General features: G+C 46.9%; 1 protein-coding gene across 1 annotated transcript in view; it reads left to right on the top strand.

Moving 5' to 3' along the window:
• The window catches only part of LOC105908703 (CLIP-associating protein 1-like), a 111608-nt gene that overhangs the window by 40525 nt on the left and 50658 nt on the right, over nt 1–20425 (top strand). Inside the window, exons 3-8 of the mRNA XM_031577652.2 lie at nt 103–181; nt 1058–1161; nt 1300–1391; nt 2160–2235; nt 3652–3749; nt 10200–10267. Of these exons, the coding sequence (XP_031433512.1) occupies nt 103–181; nt 1058–1161; nt 1300–1391; nt 2160–2235; nt 3652–3749; nt 10200–10267 (517 nt within the window). The remainder of the gene's footprint in view (nt 1–102; nt 182–1057; nt 1162–1299; nt 1392–2159; nt 2236–3651; nt 3750–10199; nt 10268–20425) is intronic.

Genomic DNA, 20425 nt, shown 5'->3' with positions numbered 1-20425 from the left:
TAACATGCACAGTTTATGCATGTGGAGAAAGTGTCATGTTTGAAGTTTGATTGATTGTATTTTAAATATTGTTTTTTTCTCTTTTTCTTCTTTTTCTACCAGTTGGCTTTGCTGGGAATGGACATCCTCTCTGCCTTAGTCACCAGACTGCAGGACCGCTTCAGAAGTCAAATCGGAACAGGTGAGCAAAACAAACAAACAAACAAACAAACAAACAAACAAGCAGAAAATGAAGAATAAAAAACACATATCAGTCCTTTGATGGTACTTTCAGCTTTAGCATGTGTTTGTGTTCGAGGTCAAGTTAGTCATATTGAATCCAGCCCTTTAGACACACCTAGGTGGGGCATCAGCCCTTTAGACACACATAGGTGGGGCATCAGCCCTTTAGACACACCTATAGGTGGGGCATCAGCCCTTTAGACACACCTAGGTGGGGCATCAGCCCTTTAGACACACCTAGGTGGGGCATCAGCCCTTTAAACACACCTAGGTGGGGCATTAGTCCTTTAGACACACCTAGGTGGGGCATCATGACTGTCAGCTCATGGCTCATACCTGGAGGGTGTCTCAGCAGTCAGACCTGAGGAGTTTCTGCCATGACTGCACTAAACTGTCTCAAATCAGGGACAACATGTCGTTTTTTTTTTTAAAGGGTAGGTTTCCATGTGTTTTTCGAAGGGAATGTTTCCATGTAGTTTTTTTAAAGGGTAGGTTTCCAGGTTGTACCTGCTTGTTTGGCTGAATGAGAAATCGTACTCAGTGAAATGGCCCCGCCCGCCCGTGCCTACTGTCACCCATGGAGGGTGTTTCCCAAAGCAGACACGACGAGTAAACAAAACTGCGTCAAGTCAGAGACACCATTTTGTTTTAAAACCGGTTTTAGTAGGTTTACAGTTATTAATATCTGTTTTTAATGTCTGGTTACCTGGCTAACTGAGAAATTCTGCTTTATGACACGCCCACCACTCACCCACACCCACTGTGGCCTCATGGGTAACCCTGCCAGTGTTCTTGTGTTCTGATGGGGTTCTGTTTTGTGCGTTCGGTTCTGCAGTTCTGCCCAGTCTGATGGACCGCCTGGGGGACGCCAAAGACCAGGTCCGAGACCAGGACCAGACCTTACTCATCAAGATCATGGACCAGGCGGCCATCCCACAGGTGAGGGTGTGCACACATTCACACACACACACACACACACACTCACACACTCATATACACACACACACACACACACACACACACACACACACACACACTCACACTGCTCTGACTGTGCTGATGTGTGTGTGCTTTCAGTACGTGTGGGACCGGATGCTGGGGGGCTTCAAGCACAAGAACAACCGGACGCGAGAGGGAGTGTGTCTGTGCCTCATCGCAACCCTCAACGCGTGAGTGTCCCTCAACCACTCTCCCAACGTCACCCGCAGCCAATCAGAGGGCTGTCTGATTAAGAGGCACTACCTTACCTTATCTCACCTCAGAACCTTACCACTCCAGATTTAGACACATGTACCTCAGAACCTTACCTCACCTTAGCCTCACCCCCAGCCAATCAGGGGCCTTTCTGATGGAGAAGGAGTACCTTACCTTATCACACCTGAGCTTACCGCTCCAGATTAAGACACATGTACCTCGGAACCTTACCTCTCCAGATTTAGACACATGTACCCCAGAACCTTACCTCTCCAGATTTAGACACATGTACTTCATAACCTTACCTCTCCAGATTTAGACACGTGTACCTCAGAACCTTACCACTCCAGATTTAGACACATGTACCCCAGAACCTTGCTTTAGTGCAGGCAGTTACACATCATGCAACTGGAGTATAGGAGTGTCTGATTGTACTGAAGACTGGTGGCATTTCTTTTTTTTCATTCCGTTTTTTGGGGTTGCATGTGGTCCACTGTGAGGAAAGTAGGGCAGATTCAGTCTTAAAGTAAACAAAAAATAAGAGAAAGGAAGACAAGAACGTTTTGTTGGTTCTGCAGGGAAATAAAACCAAAGAACCAATATGCCACTGGAGTCTTCTCTCAGACTTAATTGCCACCTCATGCTGCACCAAATGAGTTGTTGTCTCCTCCTCTTCTCCTTTTCCTTCCTTCCTCTACTCTCTCTCTCTCTCTCTCCCTCCCCCTTTTCTCTTCTCTCTGCAGATATGGCGCCCAGGGTCTCACCCTCAGCAAGATCGTCCCCCACATATGCAGCCTTTTAGGAGACCCCACCAGCCAGGTACGGCCCACATCCTTACATCCTCACTCACTCCTTCTCTCCTTCCTTCCTTCCTTCCTTCCTCCGTCAGCTTTTCGCAGCTTCAGCACTTTCCCCCCGCCAGAATAAGAGCCACACTTTCCATATCTGTGCCAAGCCACCACCGGCCACGAGAGGCTCGGCTTGCCTAAAATGACAGCCGCCGCAAGCCGTTGTCTTCCCAAATAGCATCTTAAAGGCAGACTGGAACCACATTGTGTCTCCTGCCCTGATTGGCTGGCTGGACAACAATGGAGCGGAATGTTCCGGGTGACTCTTTAGCCAGCAGCTTCCCCTGCTGGTAGGAGAGAGTAGTGCATCCAGCCTGTAGCACCATCTGTCTACTGGATATTAACAAGAGTCAGGGCCCATGCAGATGGTGGAGGCTATGAGATTTGTAATCACCTTTTTCTCCCCCCCCCCCCCCCACCTCTTTTCTTTTATTTGAATTCTCCTGCCAGGAACTATTCTTGGTGATTTGCTTAAAGTGTGCTCTCTCACTATCCTGGTTTTGTGAGGTTTTTTTTCATCCTAAGGTAATCTTTGAAGTTAAGTATAGGTGTGTTATGTATATTCAAGTCACATAGGAAAAGTAATGCTAATGAATAAACACACACACACACACACACACACACACACGCACACACACACACAGAAACTCTGTGTAACCTTGAGACTGCCTCATGAAGTCATAAAGCCTTCTCTACAGCATCCTGCTGTGCTCCATAGAGCAGTCACCAAAGGAAGAGCATTTCCTGTCTGAAACTGAAACAGGAAGCCATTCCCTCTGACCCCGTCTGCTCCTCTCTCCTCTGCCTCCTCAGTGTGTGTGTGTGTGTGTGTGTGTGTGTGTGTGTGTGTGTGCGCGCGCAGGAGAAACTAGGTCACGCCCACACACTTGTATTCATGTGTTACTGCATCTCATGGCCAGGTGGGCTCAATAACACCCACTGCCTCATTGGAACAGAGCAGAAAGAATGAGTCTTTGTAAGGCTATTCAGGACGGCCCTTCACAGCTGCTCATACTGAGCTCACAGACCTTCATCAGAGGGTTCCAAGAGGGTACTCTAGAACCATATATTATGATGGAATCCATTAAGATTCCATAAATTATTAACACAGTGGAGGAGGGTTCCAACAGGGTACTCTAGAACCTTTTATAATTAACACAGTGGAGGAGGGTTCCAAGAGGGTACTCTAGAACCTTTTATTATGAACACACTAGAGGAGCACAGATGTGGAGATGGTTGACAAGAATGAAGACATTTGTGCTTACTAATGTGTGTGTGTGTGTGTGTGTGTGTGTGTGTGTGTGTGGTGTGCGTGTGTGTGTGTGTGTGTGTGTGTGTGTGTGTGTGTGTGTGTGTGTGTGTGTGTGTGTGTGTTTTCTGTCCTCAGGTGAGAGATGCAGCCATGACGTGTCTGGTGGAGATCTACAGGCACGTGGGGGAGAGGGTGAGGACGGACCTCAGCAAGAAGGGACTCCCTCAGTCCAGGTACTAACAAGACATGGAGACGCAAGTGTGTGTGTGTGTGTGTGTGTGTGTGTGTGTGTGTGTGTGTGGTTGTGCGCACGGTTATTGTTTCACACAGGTGGCTCACTGCGTTACAGCACAGTGTCATTCCGGTAGCACCTAGCATCATTTGCCAACAAATTCGGTTCTTATTCTCTTCAGTTCTTATTCTCCGTTCCTCTCTCCTCTGAATCTCTGTTCTGTTCTGATCTTATTCTCCGTTCCTCTCCACTCTGAATCTCTGCTCTGGGGGGTCTCCCTGTGTCTTGCTCTCAAGCCCTGGTGAAATGGTGAGAGGGTGAACAGTAGGTGTAGGTAGAGCCGCATAGAGTGGTGCATATGCTCTTCATTCTGCAGCTCTTCATTCATTCATTCATTCATTCAGCTATTCATTCACCCAGCTATTCATTCATTCATTCATTCATTCATTCATTCATTCATTCATTCATTCAGCTATTCATTCACCCAGCTATTCATTCATTCATTCATTCATTCAGCTATTCATTCACCCAGCTATTCATTCATTCAGCTATTCATTCACCCAGCTATTCATTCATTCATTCATTCATTCATTACTAGTTCATGTGCCTCTATTTTACTGAGAGAACTGTAGCTGTGACAGGTTGCAGAGAATAGATAATTGTACCAGCAACTTGGCTCAGTTGACGTGGAAGCCTTGTTGTGTCTGGGAGGGGTACAGCCATCCAGTGTCCCCTGAAGCACCTGGCAGTGTCAGAGCAGGTGCATATTCTCAGGTGAGACGACGTCGCTCACCACACCTGGGAACGAGCCACTAAATCACCTGTCAGGTGTTCTGCCTCTGGGGGTGGCCCAGATAACTTATGTTTTGCATACCTGCATATCCTCACAACCACACATGCAAACACACACACACACACACACACACACACATACGTACACATGCATACACACACACACACACACACACACACGCGAGCACACATGTGCGTACAGGCAAGCACACGCAAGCGCGCGCGCACACACACACACACACACACACACACACACACACACACACACACACACACACATGTGCATACACACAAGCACACGCACGGGCACACACGGGCACACACATGCACAGGCACACAGAATGTGGTCATGTTGTGAACTTGATTGCTTCTAAGGTTGTTGTTATAAATCTCAATTTAGAAAGAAGAAAAAGCATTTCTTTAAACAGACATGTGCACACTCACACACTCACACTCTCACACACACACACACACACGCACGCACCAATTGACCTCTCCCAGTTTACTATCCACGCATAGGACCATAAAGATAATGTCTGAACATTCTCTGATTGATGAATTGATAAATATATCATCATTCTGCCCCCGGTGGTCATCATTAGCGTGCGCCACGGAGTGTCCCTCCTCTCTCCCACTCAAGTCCACAGCGCTCCTCTCTGCCAATAAACACACCTTACTGAGTCGGCCCAATCTTGTTTACCTTTTCATTCATATTAAAGATGTAGTCCGCAGTTCTGGTAAAAGCTTGTTGATATTTGAGCTCAACAGCCAATCAGATTACACCCCTCCCCGATGTGCTCCTGAAGCAACGTGTTGATTGGCTGGAATAGTGTATGGCTCAGTTCGAGCCACTTTGTTTGTTTCCCAATTACAGAGTCAGGACTGTGTTGGAACACCTGAGGTTATTTGAGTGCACACACTCAACGGAGAGCTACTGCTCACAGGAAGTCCCGCCCCCAGAAATGCTAAGCCCCTTGGGAAAACAGAGTGGTCCTGTCTCCCATGCCCTTGGCTGTGATATCAGATTTATATAATGCTGCCTATATCAAATATCTGTACACTATGATCCTGGCATAGCAGGATTAAATCATCTGAGAGGTTTCACCCCACTGCAGAACAGCTGTGCCTGGAGAGGAAAGGTGATTGGGTTGGTCTGCGGCGGGTGGGGGGGGGGGGGGGGGGTTGCCAGGTCACGGACAGTTGTCATGGATACCACACAACGTGACCTCAGGTTCTGCTGGACACAGAGAGAGAGCCAAGGGGTTGGGTTTACTGTAAGGCAGTATTTTAGTGTCAGTGTGTGTGTGTTTTTTTTTGCAGACTAAAAAGTGGCGGATATGCCCAGAGACAAACACAGATATCTGCACATGCATACACCATAACTATCAGAAATACATCTGATGAACACACCACACACACACACACACACACACACACACACACACACACACACACACACACACACACACACACACACACACACACACACACACACACACACACACACACACACACACACACACACACACACACACACACCACACACACACACATACAGTTCTCATGAACACACACGCGCATATGCATGAACCATAACATGCTCCTCCTTGCAGAAGCACATTTAGAGTGATATCTGATGTGATGTTGAGGTTTTGCTGACTAAATGGCAATAAAGATGGCACAAAATGGCACAACACTGAGATGACCACACAAACCACACACACACACACACACACACACCACACACACACACACACACACACCACCACACACCACCACAACACACACACACACACACACCACACACACACACACCACCACACACCACCACACACCACCACACACCACACACCACACACACACACACACACACACACAGGAGGAGTGTCAGACCTGGCAAAGTGCCACAGGACCTTTTCTAAATTCAAAATCAGTCAGATTGTCCTTGCTACTGGTCTTCTTCTAAGACTTCTAGAACATCACATTAATAGAAAATGATAAATGTCAGCCTTCTATTTTCCTCTCAGTTACCTCTGGTGTCGTAATGAGCTTGTGGGTGATCTCGTGGGTTAGCACTCTCCACTCTGCTCTGGGCTCTAAGCTCATTTGGGGGGCGCTTTCTGTGTCTCTGTACTTAGATTAGGGCCGATAGCACGGCGCTCATCTCCTCTCCCACCTGTGGGCGCCGCCGTCTTCAGCCCCTGATCCTGTTACTGCTGCACATTTCTGCACAATTAAAATGGCCATTAAGCAGCTCAAGTTAAAATGCTAAGCTGTCGCTGCCATATGCTCCCTCTGGGGCTTGTGTGTGTGTGTGTGTGTGTGAGTGTGTGTGTGTGTGTGTGTTCTGCTTGAGAGATATAGTGACGTGTGTTTTGTAGAAGGCCGTGTCCAAACTAGGCCACTGCACACTCCAAAGACGAATTGGCCGGAGGAGGAAGTCCAGCGTGGGCCGACGCACTGAAGTCAGTACGACTTCACTGATCTTTCACGACTTCTCAAAGCCCCCCTCTGTGTTTGGAGCGCGAGAGGACCCGGTTGGGGAAATAAAGATGTGCGCAGCCCAGCGGCCAGATAAACAGGAAGCTGTTTTAATATGCATGGAATGATACCAGGAAATGAAGACCTCCATAAAATGATGTCCAACTCAATCGCATCCTCCTACTGTGAACCCACATATCGGCCCATTTACTGTCTAATGTTATGACACCAGCAAACCATCCGGGATGGGGGTGAGGTGGGGCGGTGTTCAGCTGTGTTCTGAACGTGTGCAGCTTTAGTCGCCTCTGGAATGGATGACATAATCACATTTGCCGGTGTCATACAGCCTTTCCTCCACTGGGTGGCCACTGCGGGACCTCTGTCCTGGACAGGTTGTGTGATCTGTGTGCGGACTTCAGTGAAGGCTGATCAATTATTTATTCTCTGATTCGGTTAGAATAAATGACTCTGAATAAGTAATGCTCGATGGTGTGATGATTTATTCACACGTTTTCTCAGTTTAAAAGCAGCTCTGAGATGGGAAACCGCCGTGACATCTTGCCGCTAATTTTCTCGCCCGTTTGATCGTCTATCTGTGCAGGGTTAACGCTAAAAACTTGAAATGGAATTGAAATAGAGCGCGCTACAAATGCAGGGAGGGAGGAGATGGAAGCATAGGGCATTGAAATGTGGAAAATGGTTTTTGGGAGATAAAGACGAGATTTCGGGGGTAACGGAGGATAGGAAAGCAGGATGAGGAGCCTGAAGGAGAAGGAGAGCGAGGAAGGCAGACCGCGCGGGGGGGACACGACACAACTGAAAAAACAGGTTATATATATTAGAGATAATATAATATAATATTAACATATTAGTTCATATATTATATTATAATGTTAACATATTATAATGTGAACTCGCCATGGCTGCTGACTCCAGCGCTGCTCCAAAGGAGGGGGAGTGTGGACATGAGCAGAGAGCAGCACCACAGCCAGGGGCCCTGTGAGAGTGTTGGAGACCGACTGGGAGCAAAGGATGAACAGCTGAATAGAGAGAGAGAGAGAGAGAGAGAGAGATGTAGACCCCGTCTGGCCTGACTCTGGGTGATGGTGGAGTGGTGCAGACCAGAGAGACACACTGCTGCAGAGGGCTGATGACTCCAGTGCTGCCTGTAGCCAGTGGCACCATGGAGACCAGCGGAGATCCCCACTGTGACCAGTGGAGGGGTCAGGAACAGCCCTGCAGCCATCAGGGAGGAGACACATGGAGCAGAACAGAGACTGACTCCAGCGCAGCAGTGAAGCGCTCATCAGCTCCGCTGCATGACATGGTGCTTTAGGGAGACACGCGGCTCAGGCACAGCTGTCTCACGCAACACGCAACATGCAACACACAACATGCAACACACAACGCGCAACACACAACACACAGTGCGCCTCAGATCAGTCTCTGAACCCTGCAGACTCTAAAGGCAAACTGTGAGGATATCTCTCTCACTCTCTCTCTCTCTCTCTCTCTCTCTCCATCTCCAGTCTTGTCTTTCTCTCCTCTCTCTACCTCCCCCTCTCTTTCTTTTGTGCCTGTCTACGCCAGTCTGTCTGTCTCTCGCTCTTTCTCTCTTCCCTCTCCTCCCACATCCGTCTCTCTCACCCCCATCCTGCGCTCCCTATTTCCCCCCTCCTCTCTCTCCCTCTCTCTATCTCTCTCTCTCTCTCTCTCTCTCTTTTTATTGGGGATTCATGTGTGGCAACGTGAGCACATCACTGGTGTTTCCCAGAAGGCACATCGATTGGTTGGCTCTGCAGTGTGTGTGTGCGCATGTGTGTGTGTGTGTGTGTGAGCGTGTGTGTGTGTATACGTGTCTGTGTCACGTTGGCTTGATCCAGAAGCTGAGGGGTTTGTTGGTGTCTGGCTTTATTTCATGCCACTGAAATTGTGTGCAGTCCGATTGGGAGAAATATGGTCTGTGTGTGTGTGTCTCTGTGTGTGTGCGTGCGTGCGTGCGCCATTAATTATCTGATTGACTGATTTGGAGATTGATTACAACTGAATGATTGTGTCAGTAATTGTATTAATTTATTGTTCTATTATGTAATTATTTGTACACATCACACAACAATCATGCAATCACAACACAGCCATAACTCCGTGTTCTATAGTATCTATAGTCCTATAGTGTGTGTGTGTTCTCTCTTATCCATCTCTCTCTCTCCATCATAAACCCCACCCGAGGCGTCCTGTCTGGGCTCCCTGTCTGTCATCCCTGTCTGTCATCCCTGTCTGTCGTCCCTGTCTGTGCTCCCTGTCTGTGCTCCCTGTCTGTGCTCCCTGTCTGTGCTCCCTGTCTGTGCTCCCTGTCTGTCGTCCCTGTCTGTGCTCCCTGTCTGTGCTCCCTGTCTGTCGTCCCTGTCTGTGCTCCCTGTCTGTGCTCCCTGTCTGTCGTTCCTGTCTGTGCTCCCTGCATGTGGGAGCAGCTGTGAGATCTACAGGACCTGCCATTTGACGCTCGGACAGTTTGGAGTCAGGAAATTGATTCTTATAAATCTCCTGGAGGGATAGAGGGTGGTAGAAAGATGAAGAGGAGAAAGAAGAAGAAGATGGGGGGGTTGGTTGGGTCAGACTGTCCTTACTGTTCATATCATATTATCATTTATTTTTTTCCAGTTTTTTTTTTTCTTTTCTTTCGGAGGCGTCATTATTTTTGCAGTCAGCTGAAGGTCGTGTAGCTATGAGATGGGCCCAGAGGGAACCAGCTGCAGGGTTCTTCCAAAGCCCAGAGGGAACCAGCTGCATGGTTCTTCCAAAGCCCAAGAGGGAACCAGCTGCATGGTTCTTCCAAAGCCCCAGTTTCTTCCCTCCCCGCTCTGCTCTCTACTGAACTCTTTTAAGGAGTGGGGAAAGATCAGTACTGCCATCAACACCTCTCATTCATCTTCCTACATAGGGCACTGACCAATCTCTCTTTTTTCCTCTCTTCTTCTACCCCCCCCTCTTTCTCTTGCTGTCCTTCCCCTCCCTCCCTCTCTTCCCCTTTCTCACTCTATCTCTCCCCCTCCTCTCTATTTCTCTTTCTCTCTCTATCTCTCTTTCTCTCTCTCTCTATCTCTCTTGCTGTCCTACCCCTCCCTCTCTCTCTTCCCCTCCCTCCTCTCTCTCTCCCCCTCTCTATTTCTCTCTCTAGGTTGAATGTAATCTTCGGCAGGTTTGATGAGGTGCAGCGATCGGGGAACATGCTGTCCTCTGGCTCAGGTGAGTGAAGTCAACCCTGTGTGTGTGTGTGTGTGTGTGTGTGTGTGTGTGTGATGTGTGTGTGATGTGAGGTGGGTGAAGTCAACCCTGTGTGTGTGTGTGTGTGTGTGTGATGTGAGGTGGGTGAAGTCAATCCCTGCTGAGTGATGAGGGGGGAAAGAGTTGGCTGGAAATTGAAAGAATTCAAGGAGTGGAGTGTGTTGTGTGGTACACAGCTCTGTTTTAGCCGGCCACTGCAGAAGTTGGCCCTCAGTGCACTCGCAGTGGTTGAAATGACTTCCTGGAGCTCCACCTGTTGAAGAGCTAAGCACTAATTGTGAGGGTGTTTCCTTAGACGCGCACATGTAAACGAGATGTCTTCCTTCTCAGTGTGAGAAGCTGGTTTTGACTGCAAGCATTTGTTGAGTAAATATACATGCAACAGCACAGCGTACAGCATAAAGCATTACACCTTACAGCTGGTGATCAAACGCATGAGACATTGGTCATGTTCACGGTGTGCTGCTCATAGACTCAGGCTGGTTTTGTGTCCCAATATGGCCACTCCTGCAGTCCTGACTACCTCTGACTGTCAGTCCTCTTGTTCAGAGATGAAAAACAGCATCTGTTGTGTTCTTTACATCTTTACGCATCTGCTTTCTTTCTTTCTTTCTTTCTCTTTACCCTTTCCCTTTAATTCTCTCTCTCTCTCCCACCCTCTCCTTCTCTCACACAACACTTGCTGTATAGTTTTCTAGAATAGAATCTTCCATTCTTTGAGAGTCTTTTCTCTTTTCTCTGACCAGTGGATGAACACACTGTGGTTGAGATAAGATGTCTGTAATAATCTTTTGTCTGTTTTGAGACAGAGATGAGTTTGGGGGTGTGTGTGTGTGTTGGGTGTGTGTTTGTTGTGTGTTTGTTGTCTAGTGGCTGCCCTGCTGTGGGATCTGTTGCCTGGGAGAGAGGCCTGGTCTCAAACACTTCACTCTCTCACACACATACACACACACACACACACACACACACACACACACACACACACACACACACACACACACACACACACACACACACAAACATTTTCTCTCTCTCTCTCTCTCTCTCTCTTTTTCTTCCTTTTCATTGGCTGCATCTGTTCCCTCTCTGCGCCACCCTCTTTTTTTTTTTTTTTTTAAGATTTATTTATTCATTAAAATTTTTCAAATGCTTTTTAGCCTTCATTTGGATAGGACAGTGAAATATTTTTGGACAGGAAGTGAGGAGGAGTGAAGAGGTGGGGAGAGGATCGGGAAACGACAGCAGGTCTGAATCGAACCTGTGTCCCTGCGGTCATTGTAGCACGTACAAGGGGGCTTATTGGCTCGCGCCAAAGTGCTCCCCTTCGACTCGACCCTCTTGATTAAAAACAGGAAAAAAAACTCCATAAATATTAATTTGTGTTGATAACGCATTGAGCAATATTTCTAATGATGACACAAAAGGATTATATTTTAAAAGTGCTTTATTTGAGCATGATCATAAAGCATATTATTTATCATTTGACAACATGAGCAGTCCCCTTCAAAGAGGAAAGAGCAGAAAGCCACTGAAGGTGTTTTGAACAGTAGCCTCCTCTTGCAGCCTGTTTCCTGCAGGAAGTCGCAGGTTAACTTTATCTCCCCTCTCCAGCTGTAGAGTCACACCATCGGTGAGATAGGTGCGATGCCCATCGGTATCATACTCTCCCATCTTCAAGACCTCCTCTTCATTCTTAACCATCCTAATATACACCCAGCGTGTGGTTAGGGCATCTGCGAGTGTGAATCTGAAGAAGTAGACTCCCTTGACTGGAGCTGTGAAGAAGCCTGTTTTTTCGCTGTAGGCCTGTCCAACATTGGTGATGATTCTAGTGAAGACCAAGTTCAGCTCATTAGTACCAGCCAGTATGAATCCTGTGTCTTTCATACCTGCTGAGAATGCCACCTTGGTGTCCGCTGCAGCAGTGCTCTTAATCTGAGATCCAAACACGGAGATCAGCAGCAGCAGCAGTGAGATAGCCCTCATGTTTGACATCATTCCCTCTCTGACACACAGTAGTTCTGTAGTAGCAGTAGTAGTAGTTGTAGAAGGTTGTTAGTCTCACTCCTGAAACACTTTCTTTTATATGCCTCAGTTACTCATTATGTGAGAAATTTCATGACTTTTTGTGGTTAAATAAAGTCCAGGGACACTGACAACTAGGCATCAGACTTTGGTACAAGTATGAAGAGGCCCCTCTGTCACCGACTAGTGACTCACCACTGGAGGGGCTTGGGTGCTTGTTATACAATAATGTACACTGATTGGATGGGAATGAGTGCAGGCGTGTGTTTGTGTGTGTGTGTGTTTGTGTGTGTGTCAGGGTAGGACATTTACAGATTTTTTAGGGGGCAATTTTTGCCCCCACTGACTGAAATCCAGGGGCATTTAAAATAAAATTGGTGGCACTTTTTGAAACTTGTGAAATAACATTTAACTATGTTCAAAATAATAAACATACTTATTTAGGCTTAGAGTATATGGGGATTGTCATCAAAAGGCATTAATAAGACTATTAAGCAGTACTCTACAAATTCAAAGTGTTTTCTTAGATTTTTTGAACAAAAAACAAACAGAAAACATAAATCAGACAATCATATTCAATTGTATTCTTATTTCTTTGTGGTTATTTATTGTTATTATTACACTTTTTTAAACACTATTAACAATTATAAGTTTTGTCTTTCTTTTTTATAATAATAACTTACTATATTCATTGATTTTTTTGTTACCTTCAATCATGTACCTACCATAGTACAGGAAATACCGATAGGACTAGTTAGCTAGCTTGCAAGCAAGTCTTTGTAGCTAACGCACTATCAGAGCTAGCTAACGTTAGCTAACTAACGTTTAACTAGCTGGCGTTTAACTAGCTAAACCGAATTAAATAATTAAAAAAAATATTATTACTAGTTATCATTCACCGTAGGCGATGGCGTGTTGCTTGGCGCCTGGTGACAAAAGGCCATGTATTTCTTTATGTTTTCGCTTCCCTTGATGAAGTCAGTGTGCCTGTGCTGGATTGACAACGATTTGGCAATTCGTTGTCCACAAATCCGACATGCCTTGAAAAAAATGTGCGTCTTTTTCTCGTCGTCGTCATCCTCCACCCCAAGCCAATCTAGCTTCCATTTTTCGAATGAAAATTGTATCTTTTGGAACCTGAGATGATGACGGAGACTGTGTTTGCTGATCCTCATTTTTCCTCACACTCGCAGTCACAGGTCTGATTAAGAAGCGCTCCATTTATATTTTTTGTTAGAACGTTCGGTTCTTCACGCACACGCAACATCAGTCAAGGCGAAAATCTAAAACATTTTATGGCAACCGGACCGGGTCATATAGGCTTCGATGTTTCTGACAAGTTCATTAAATTATTATTAGAAGAAATTATGGGGGCATTGTTTGCCCCTCTCCTAGTGATATCAGGGGCAAAATTATATTTCTTAGGGGCAGTTTTGCCCTTTGCCCTCGTGTATTTCCGACGCTGGTGTCTGTGTGTGTGTGGTGTGGTGTGGTGTGGTGAGGTGAGGTGAGGTGAGTAAAGTCAACCCTCTACTTCCGTAAATCACACACCCTGGTCGTCATGGCCCTGCTGAGTGATGAGGGGGGAAAGAGTTGGCTGGAAATTGAAAGAATTCAAGGAGTGGAGTGCGGTGTGTGACTTCCTGGAGCTCCACCTGTTGAAGAGCTAAGCACTAATTGTGAGGGTGTTTCCTTAGTCGCGCACATGTAAACGAGATGTCTTCCTTCTTAGTGTGAGAAGCTGGTTTTGACTGCAAGCGTTTGTTGAGTAAATATACATGCAACAGCACAGCGTACAGCATATAGCATTACACCTTACAGCTGGTGATCAAACGCATGAGACATTGGTCATGTTCACGGTGTGCTGCTCATAGACTCAGGCTGGTTTTGTGTCACAATATGGCCACTCCTGCAGTCCTGACTACCTCTGACTGTCAGTCCTCTAGTTCAGAGATGAAAAACAGCATCTGCTGTGTTCTTTACATCTTTACGCATCTGCTTTCTTTCTTTCTTTCTCTTTACCTTTTACCTTTAATTCTCTCTCTCTCTCTCCCACCCTCTCCTCTCACACAACACTTGCTGTATAGTTTTCTAGAATAGCATCTTCCATTCTTTGAGAGTCTTTTCTCTTTTCTCTGACCAGTGGATGAACACACTGTGGTTGAGATAAGATGTCTGTAATAAGCTTTTGTCTGTTTTGAGACAGAGATGAGTTTGGCTGTGTGTGTGTGGGGTGTGTGTGTGTGTGTGTGTGTGTGTGTTGGGTGTGTGTTTGTTGTGTGTTTGTTGTCTAGTGGCTGCCCTGCTGTGGGATCTGTTGCCTGGGAGAGAGGCCTGGTCTCAAACACTTCACTCTCTCACACACACCCCCCCACACACACACACACACACACACACACACAAACATTTTCTCTCTCTCTCTCTCTTTTTCTTCCTTTTCATTGGCTGCATCTGTTCCCTCTCTGCGCCACCCTCTTTTTTTTTTTTTTTTTTTAAGATTTATTTATTCATTAAAATTTTTCAAATGCTTTTTAGCCTTCATTTGGATAGGACAGTGAAATGTTTTTGGACAGGAAGTACGGAGGAGTGAAGAGTTGGGGAGAGGATCGGGAAACGACAGCAGGCCGGAATCGAACCTGTGTCCCCGCGGGCATTGTATCACGTACAAGGGGGCTTATTGGCTCGCGCCAAAGTGCCCCCCTTCGGCTCGACCCTCTTGATTAAAAACAGGACAAAAACTCCATAAATATTAATTTGTGTTGATAACGCATTGAGCAATATTTCTAATGATGACACAGAAGGATTATATTTTAAAAGTGCTTTATTTGAGCATGATCATAAAGCATATTATTTATCATTTGACAACATGAGCAGTTCCCTTCAAAGAGAAAAGAGCAGAAAGCCACTGAAGGTGTTTTGAACAGTAGCCTCCTCTTGCAGCCTGTTTCCTGCAGGAAGTCGCAGGTTAACTTTATCTCCCCTCTCCAGCTGCAGAGTCACACCATCGGTGAGATAGGTGCGATGCCCATCGGTATTATACTCTCCCATCTTCAAGACCTCCTCTTCATTCTTAACCATCCTAACATACACCCAGCGTGTGGTTAGGGCATCTGAGAGTGTGAATCTGAAGAAGTAGACTCCCTTGACTGGAGCTGTGAAGATGCCTGTTTTTTCGCTGTAGGCCTGTCCAACATTGGTGATGATTCTAGTGAAGACCAAGTTCAGCTCATTATTCCCAGACTCTATGAATCCTGTGTCTTTCAGACCTGCTGAGAATGCCACCTTGGTGTCGGCTGCAGCAGTGCTCTTAATCTGAGATCCAAACACGGAGATCAGCAGCAGCAGCAGTGAGATAGCCCTCATGTTTGACATCATTCCCTCTCTGACACACAGTAGTTCTGTAGTAGCAGTAGTAGTAGTTGCAGTAGTTGTAGAAGGTTGTTAGTCTCACTCCTGAAACACTTTCTTTTATATGCCTCAGTTACTCATTATGTGAGAAATTTCATGACTTTTTGTGGTTAAATAAAGTCCAGGGACACTGACAACTAGGCATCAGACTTTGGTACAAGTATGAAGAGGCCCCTCTGTCACCGACTAGTGACTCACCACTGGAGGGGCTTGGGTGCTTGTTATACAATAATGTACACTGATTGGATGGGAATGAGTGCAGGCGTGTGTTTGTGTGTGTGTTTGTTTGTGTGTGTGTGTGTGTTTGTGTGTGTGTGTGAGTGTCGTGTATAGTGCTGGCATGGAGGACATCATAACCAGCTTGGCCATGTTCCCTCTCCAAAGTGTTTTTTAATAATCTTTTAATTCGGCTTTTATCTTGGAGCATATTGTCTTAGTGTTTTTCTCTCTGCTCCATCTCTCTTAAATTGTTCTCTTTCCCTGAGTTTTTTTCTCTCTCTCTAATGTCTTTCCCGAAATGAAATTCTGGGGGAGTTTTATATGATTCATATCAGCTGTTATTATGTCATTTATCAAACCCCTGCTGCTTTATTGATTAGGTCTCTTAACCGAATTGAATTACGAATCATGGTGACTAAGTCTGCTCTCTCTCTCTTTCTTAACTCTCTCTCTCTCTCTCTCTCTCTCTCTCTTTCTCTCTCTCCCCCCCCCCCCCCCCCCCCCCTCGCCTCTAGCAAGTGCACTCCTAGCTCCCAACTTTGAAGCAGAGTACTGTTGTCACCGCGGTGACATGGAAACAAATGTGGGGGACTACAGAACGCCCCATTGTAATAAGCACTTCTCATTAGGGGGAAGTGCGAGTGGTTGCCAGGCGACAGCTTTCTGTGTCATAAAGGGGGATTCGCTTGATTTCCTCGTTTGGCTCGGTGTGTTTCTGTGTGTGAGAGTGAATGTGTGTGAGTGAATGCATGTAAGTGAGTGTGTGTGTGTTTTGGTGTGAGTGTGTGTGTGTGTGTTTTGGTGTGAGTGTGTGTGTGTTTGTGTGTGAGTGAATGCATGTAAGTGTGTGTGTGTGTGTGTGTGTGTGTGTGAATGGATGTAAGTGAGTCTCCCTCTGCCTAGCAACATCCGTGGTCTGTGGTGGTAGCAACACCTGAACACCAAACCTCAACGTTTGGGAAGTTGTCCAGTTGTACTCCACATACTCAGAGTTTTTTCTGGTGTATGGCTGTAATGGCTTGCTATGATGATTTTGCCTGTGTAAGAAGGTCCCGGCGTTTTATGGTGGAGGCCTAAAGCTCATGTATGCTAGTCACGAGGAGAGATTACTTTTGTTTTGCTCTGGGCCAATAGGACATTTATTACACAAGAGATTTTCCACACACGCACACACACACACACACACACACACACACACACACACAGACACACAGACACACACACACACGACACGGCTAGCCTTTCTGTGGAGTGCAGAGGTCAGGGGGTGACCTGTCATCGCCATGCCTTTGCTCACAGCTGCATCCTCAGGCTCAGGCCGGGGAAGGACATGAAGGGGACTGGAGCTGAAAACCCCAGACAGTGTGTGTGTGTGTGTGTGTGTGTGTGTGTGTGTGTGTGTGTGTGTGTGTGTGTGTGTGTGTGTGTGTGTGTGTGTGTGTGTGTGTGTGTGTGTGTGTGTGTGTGTGTGTGTGTGTGGTTAGATTCCAGAGCTTTCTGTCTGGCATCTCTGCCACCAGCATTGCCCGTGGCTGACGTTTGCAGAAAAAAAGACACACACACACACACGCGCACACACACATATCAAATATTTAGTTTCCTGTCATCTCCACTGCCGTGTCTGATCAGATGTATGTTTCACCCTGTGTGTGGTTCTGAAGCAGTGTGAGTAGGGCCCTCTTTGGGGGCGATAGGGGTTCAGGCGGTAGAGTAGTCCATGAGCAATCGGAAGGTTGTTAGTTCGATCCCGACTCCACCTCACCAAGTGTCGAAGCGTCCTTGAGCAAGACACTAAACCCCCAACCGCTCCTGATGTGCAGGTTGGCAACTTAGATCGTAGCCATCGGTGTGTGGATGGGTGGATGTCTGTGGCATTCATCTGTAAAGCGTTATGAATGCTCTATGAGTAGAAAAGCGTATATATAAATGCAGTCCATTTACCATCACAGGTCTTCCCTTCCTCTCCCCCGAACCTATCTCTTTCTTCCCCCAACCTCTCTCTTTCTCTTCCTCTCTCCCTCTCTCTCTCACCCTCTCTATCTATCTCTTCCTCTCCCTCCCTCTCTCTTCCTCTATGAGTAGAAAAGCGCTATATGAACCCAGTCCATTTACCTGTGACCATTCTTTGCTCATGTTCAGCTTTGATATTACACACACCTGCAAATGGACCCCTGCTATACCTAGCAAACAAAGGCAGTGCAGTGCCCTGAGCTCCAGAAGGCCATAGAAGACTGTTCTGTCACCTCAGCATCTATACCTCAATCCCTACAATCCCTTTATCCTCCACTGCATTGTCATGCTCTGGGCTCCTGTGGCAGGGGCACGTGGCCACAGAGGTAAAGGGCTTTGGCAGGAACTTGTCAGGGATTCCAGTAGTCTTTTTTTATTTTTCTGGCATGAAGATACCACCCTAAATGAAAATGAGACGTGTGTCTGTGTGAGAGAGAGAGAGAGAGAGAGAGAGAGAGACAGACAGACAGACAGACAGACAGACAGACAGACAGACAGACAGACACAGACAGACACAGACAGACAGACAGACAGACAGACAGACAGACAGACAGACAGACAGACAGACAGACAGACAGACAGACAGACAGACATACAGACACACACACACACAGAGAGAGAGAGAGAGAGAGAGAGAGAGAGAGAGAGAGAGAGAGAGAGAGAGAGAGAGAGAGAGAGAGAGAGAGAGAGAGAGAGAGAGAGAGAGAGAGAGAGAGAGAGAGAGAGAGAGAGAGGCTCCATTCACCTGGCTGGTCTCATCCCCAGTGACAGTCAGTCAGTGGTGGGTCTGCTTCATTATTAGCCCTAGTATGTATGAGTGAATAAAGACAGTTTTCAGCCATTTTGCAGCAGTGCTGTAAGCATGGCTTTTCTGCTAGTGCGGGCGGCTACATTTAGCTTGACAGGTCCGGGGTCAGGGGGGCGACAGGACAATTTTTATGTCTGTAAGCATTGATATCTATGAATAATATTTGTCAAGTCTATATGCATCCACGCTTATGTCCATATGCATCTGTCCACCCCATATAGACATGACATGTGGGAGGTGTGCACCCCGGTCAGCAGAATCAGTTGATTTAGTTTATTACCATCAGGATTGTGAATGAGAACGTGCTGTAGTGTTTGTGTGTATGTGGTTTGGTGTGGTAGGCAGTTACCCAGAGTCCAGCTAAGTGAAAACTGCGTGTCGAGGTGCTCTCTCTCGTTAGAATGTGACGCTGTTGTAAACATGCAGCACATGCCGTGAGGGAGCGTGTGGGTAGAGCTGGGTTGTGTGTGTGTGTGTGTGTGTGTGTGTGTGTGTGTGTGTGTGTGTGTGTGCTGGCTGTCAACTCTGGTGCAGTCACAAGACTACAGCAGGAGGAAGGAAAGAGGGAGGGAGGGAGTACTGAGAGAGAGAAAGAGAGAGAGAGGACGGAAGGAGCAGAGAGAGCACTGAGAGTGAGGGAAAAACAGAAACAGAGAGAGAGAGAGGGATAGAGAGGGGGCGGTAAAGAGCAACCGAGCAGAGCTTAGCCCTGCACATGCTCTCTCACTCTCAGCCTCCCCTCTGTGGCGTTCTGGCTGCTTCAGTGACTGCTTCGTGAGCGAACGAGAGTGTGTGAACGGAGCGATCGCGCTATGACAACAGGCGAAGGTAAGTGAGGGAACACAATGCCCTTGTTTGATGTCAAGGACGAACGAAAGAGACAACCATGAGGCTTAGGGTTTTAGCTGTGCGTGCCGTCCCTGAATGGTGTGTGTGTGTGTGTGTGTGTGTGTGTGTGTGTGTGTGTGTGTGTGTGTGTGTGTGTGGAGAGGGGTTAGTGTTGACAGTACGGGAATCTTGTTACCCAGACTTTTTTTTTTTGTGGGGGGGGGAGGTCTTTTTACGAGGGGTTAGCCTTTGCACCTCTGACGGAGTAATTGGATGATGGGGGTAATCTTCCATGCTGGGGTGGCCATGTTGTGTTGGGTGGCTCTGAGAATGCTGGCAGTGGAGTTCAGAAGAAAAGCAGCAGGTTTTGTGAGCTGCTGCGACATGCTCTGTTAACCAATCAGGGGACTTGTTTTGATGTTCAACCAACAGAAATAGTACACACACACACACACACACACACACACACACACACACACACACACCTAGAGCAGCCACATGGGAAGTGCATGTGAACTGGTCCTAAATCCGATGAAGTCGTCTAAAACGTAAGGATTAGTCTTTTGACAGCCCACTGTGCGGTTCTTGGTTCTTTTGACAGCCCGCTGTGCGGTACTTGGTTCTTTTCAGTTCCTGTGACCTATTTTGCTCGGCTTGTTTTGGTCCTGGAAGGATGGGTTGGGGTGGGTTCGTCTCATAGTTTTGTCTCGATTTGTTTTGTCTGACAGTTAATGAAGGCGTTTGGCTGTAGCGCCCTCTGTGTTGTTCATTAATCTGCCTAACAAACTCCAAAACAAAAATAACAAAATCAGGGTTCACAA

The sequence above is a fragment of the Clupea harengus genome, chromosome 2, assembly GCF_900700415.2.
Source record: "Clupea harengus chromosome 2, Ch_v2.0.2, whole genome shotgun sequence".
Lineage (NCBI taxonomy): Eukaryota > Metazoa > Chordata > Actinopteri > Clupeiformes > Clupeidae > Clupea > Clupea harengus.
The sequence above is the reverse complement of the archived record's forward strand: the minus strand, read 5'-3'. Positions and strand labels throughout refer to the sequence as shown.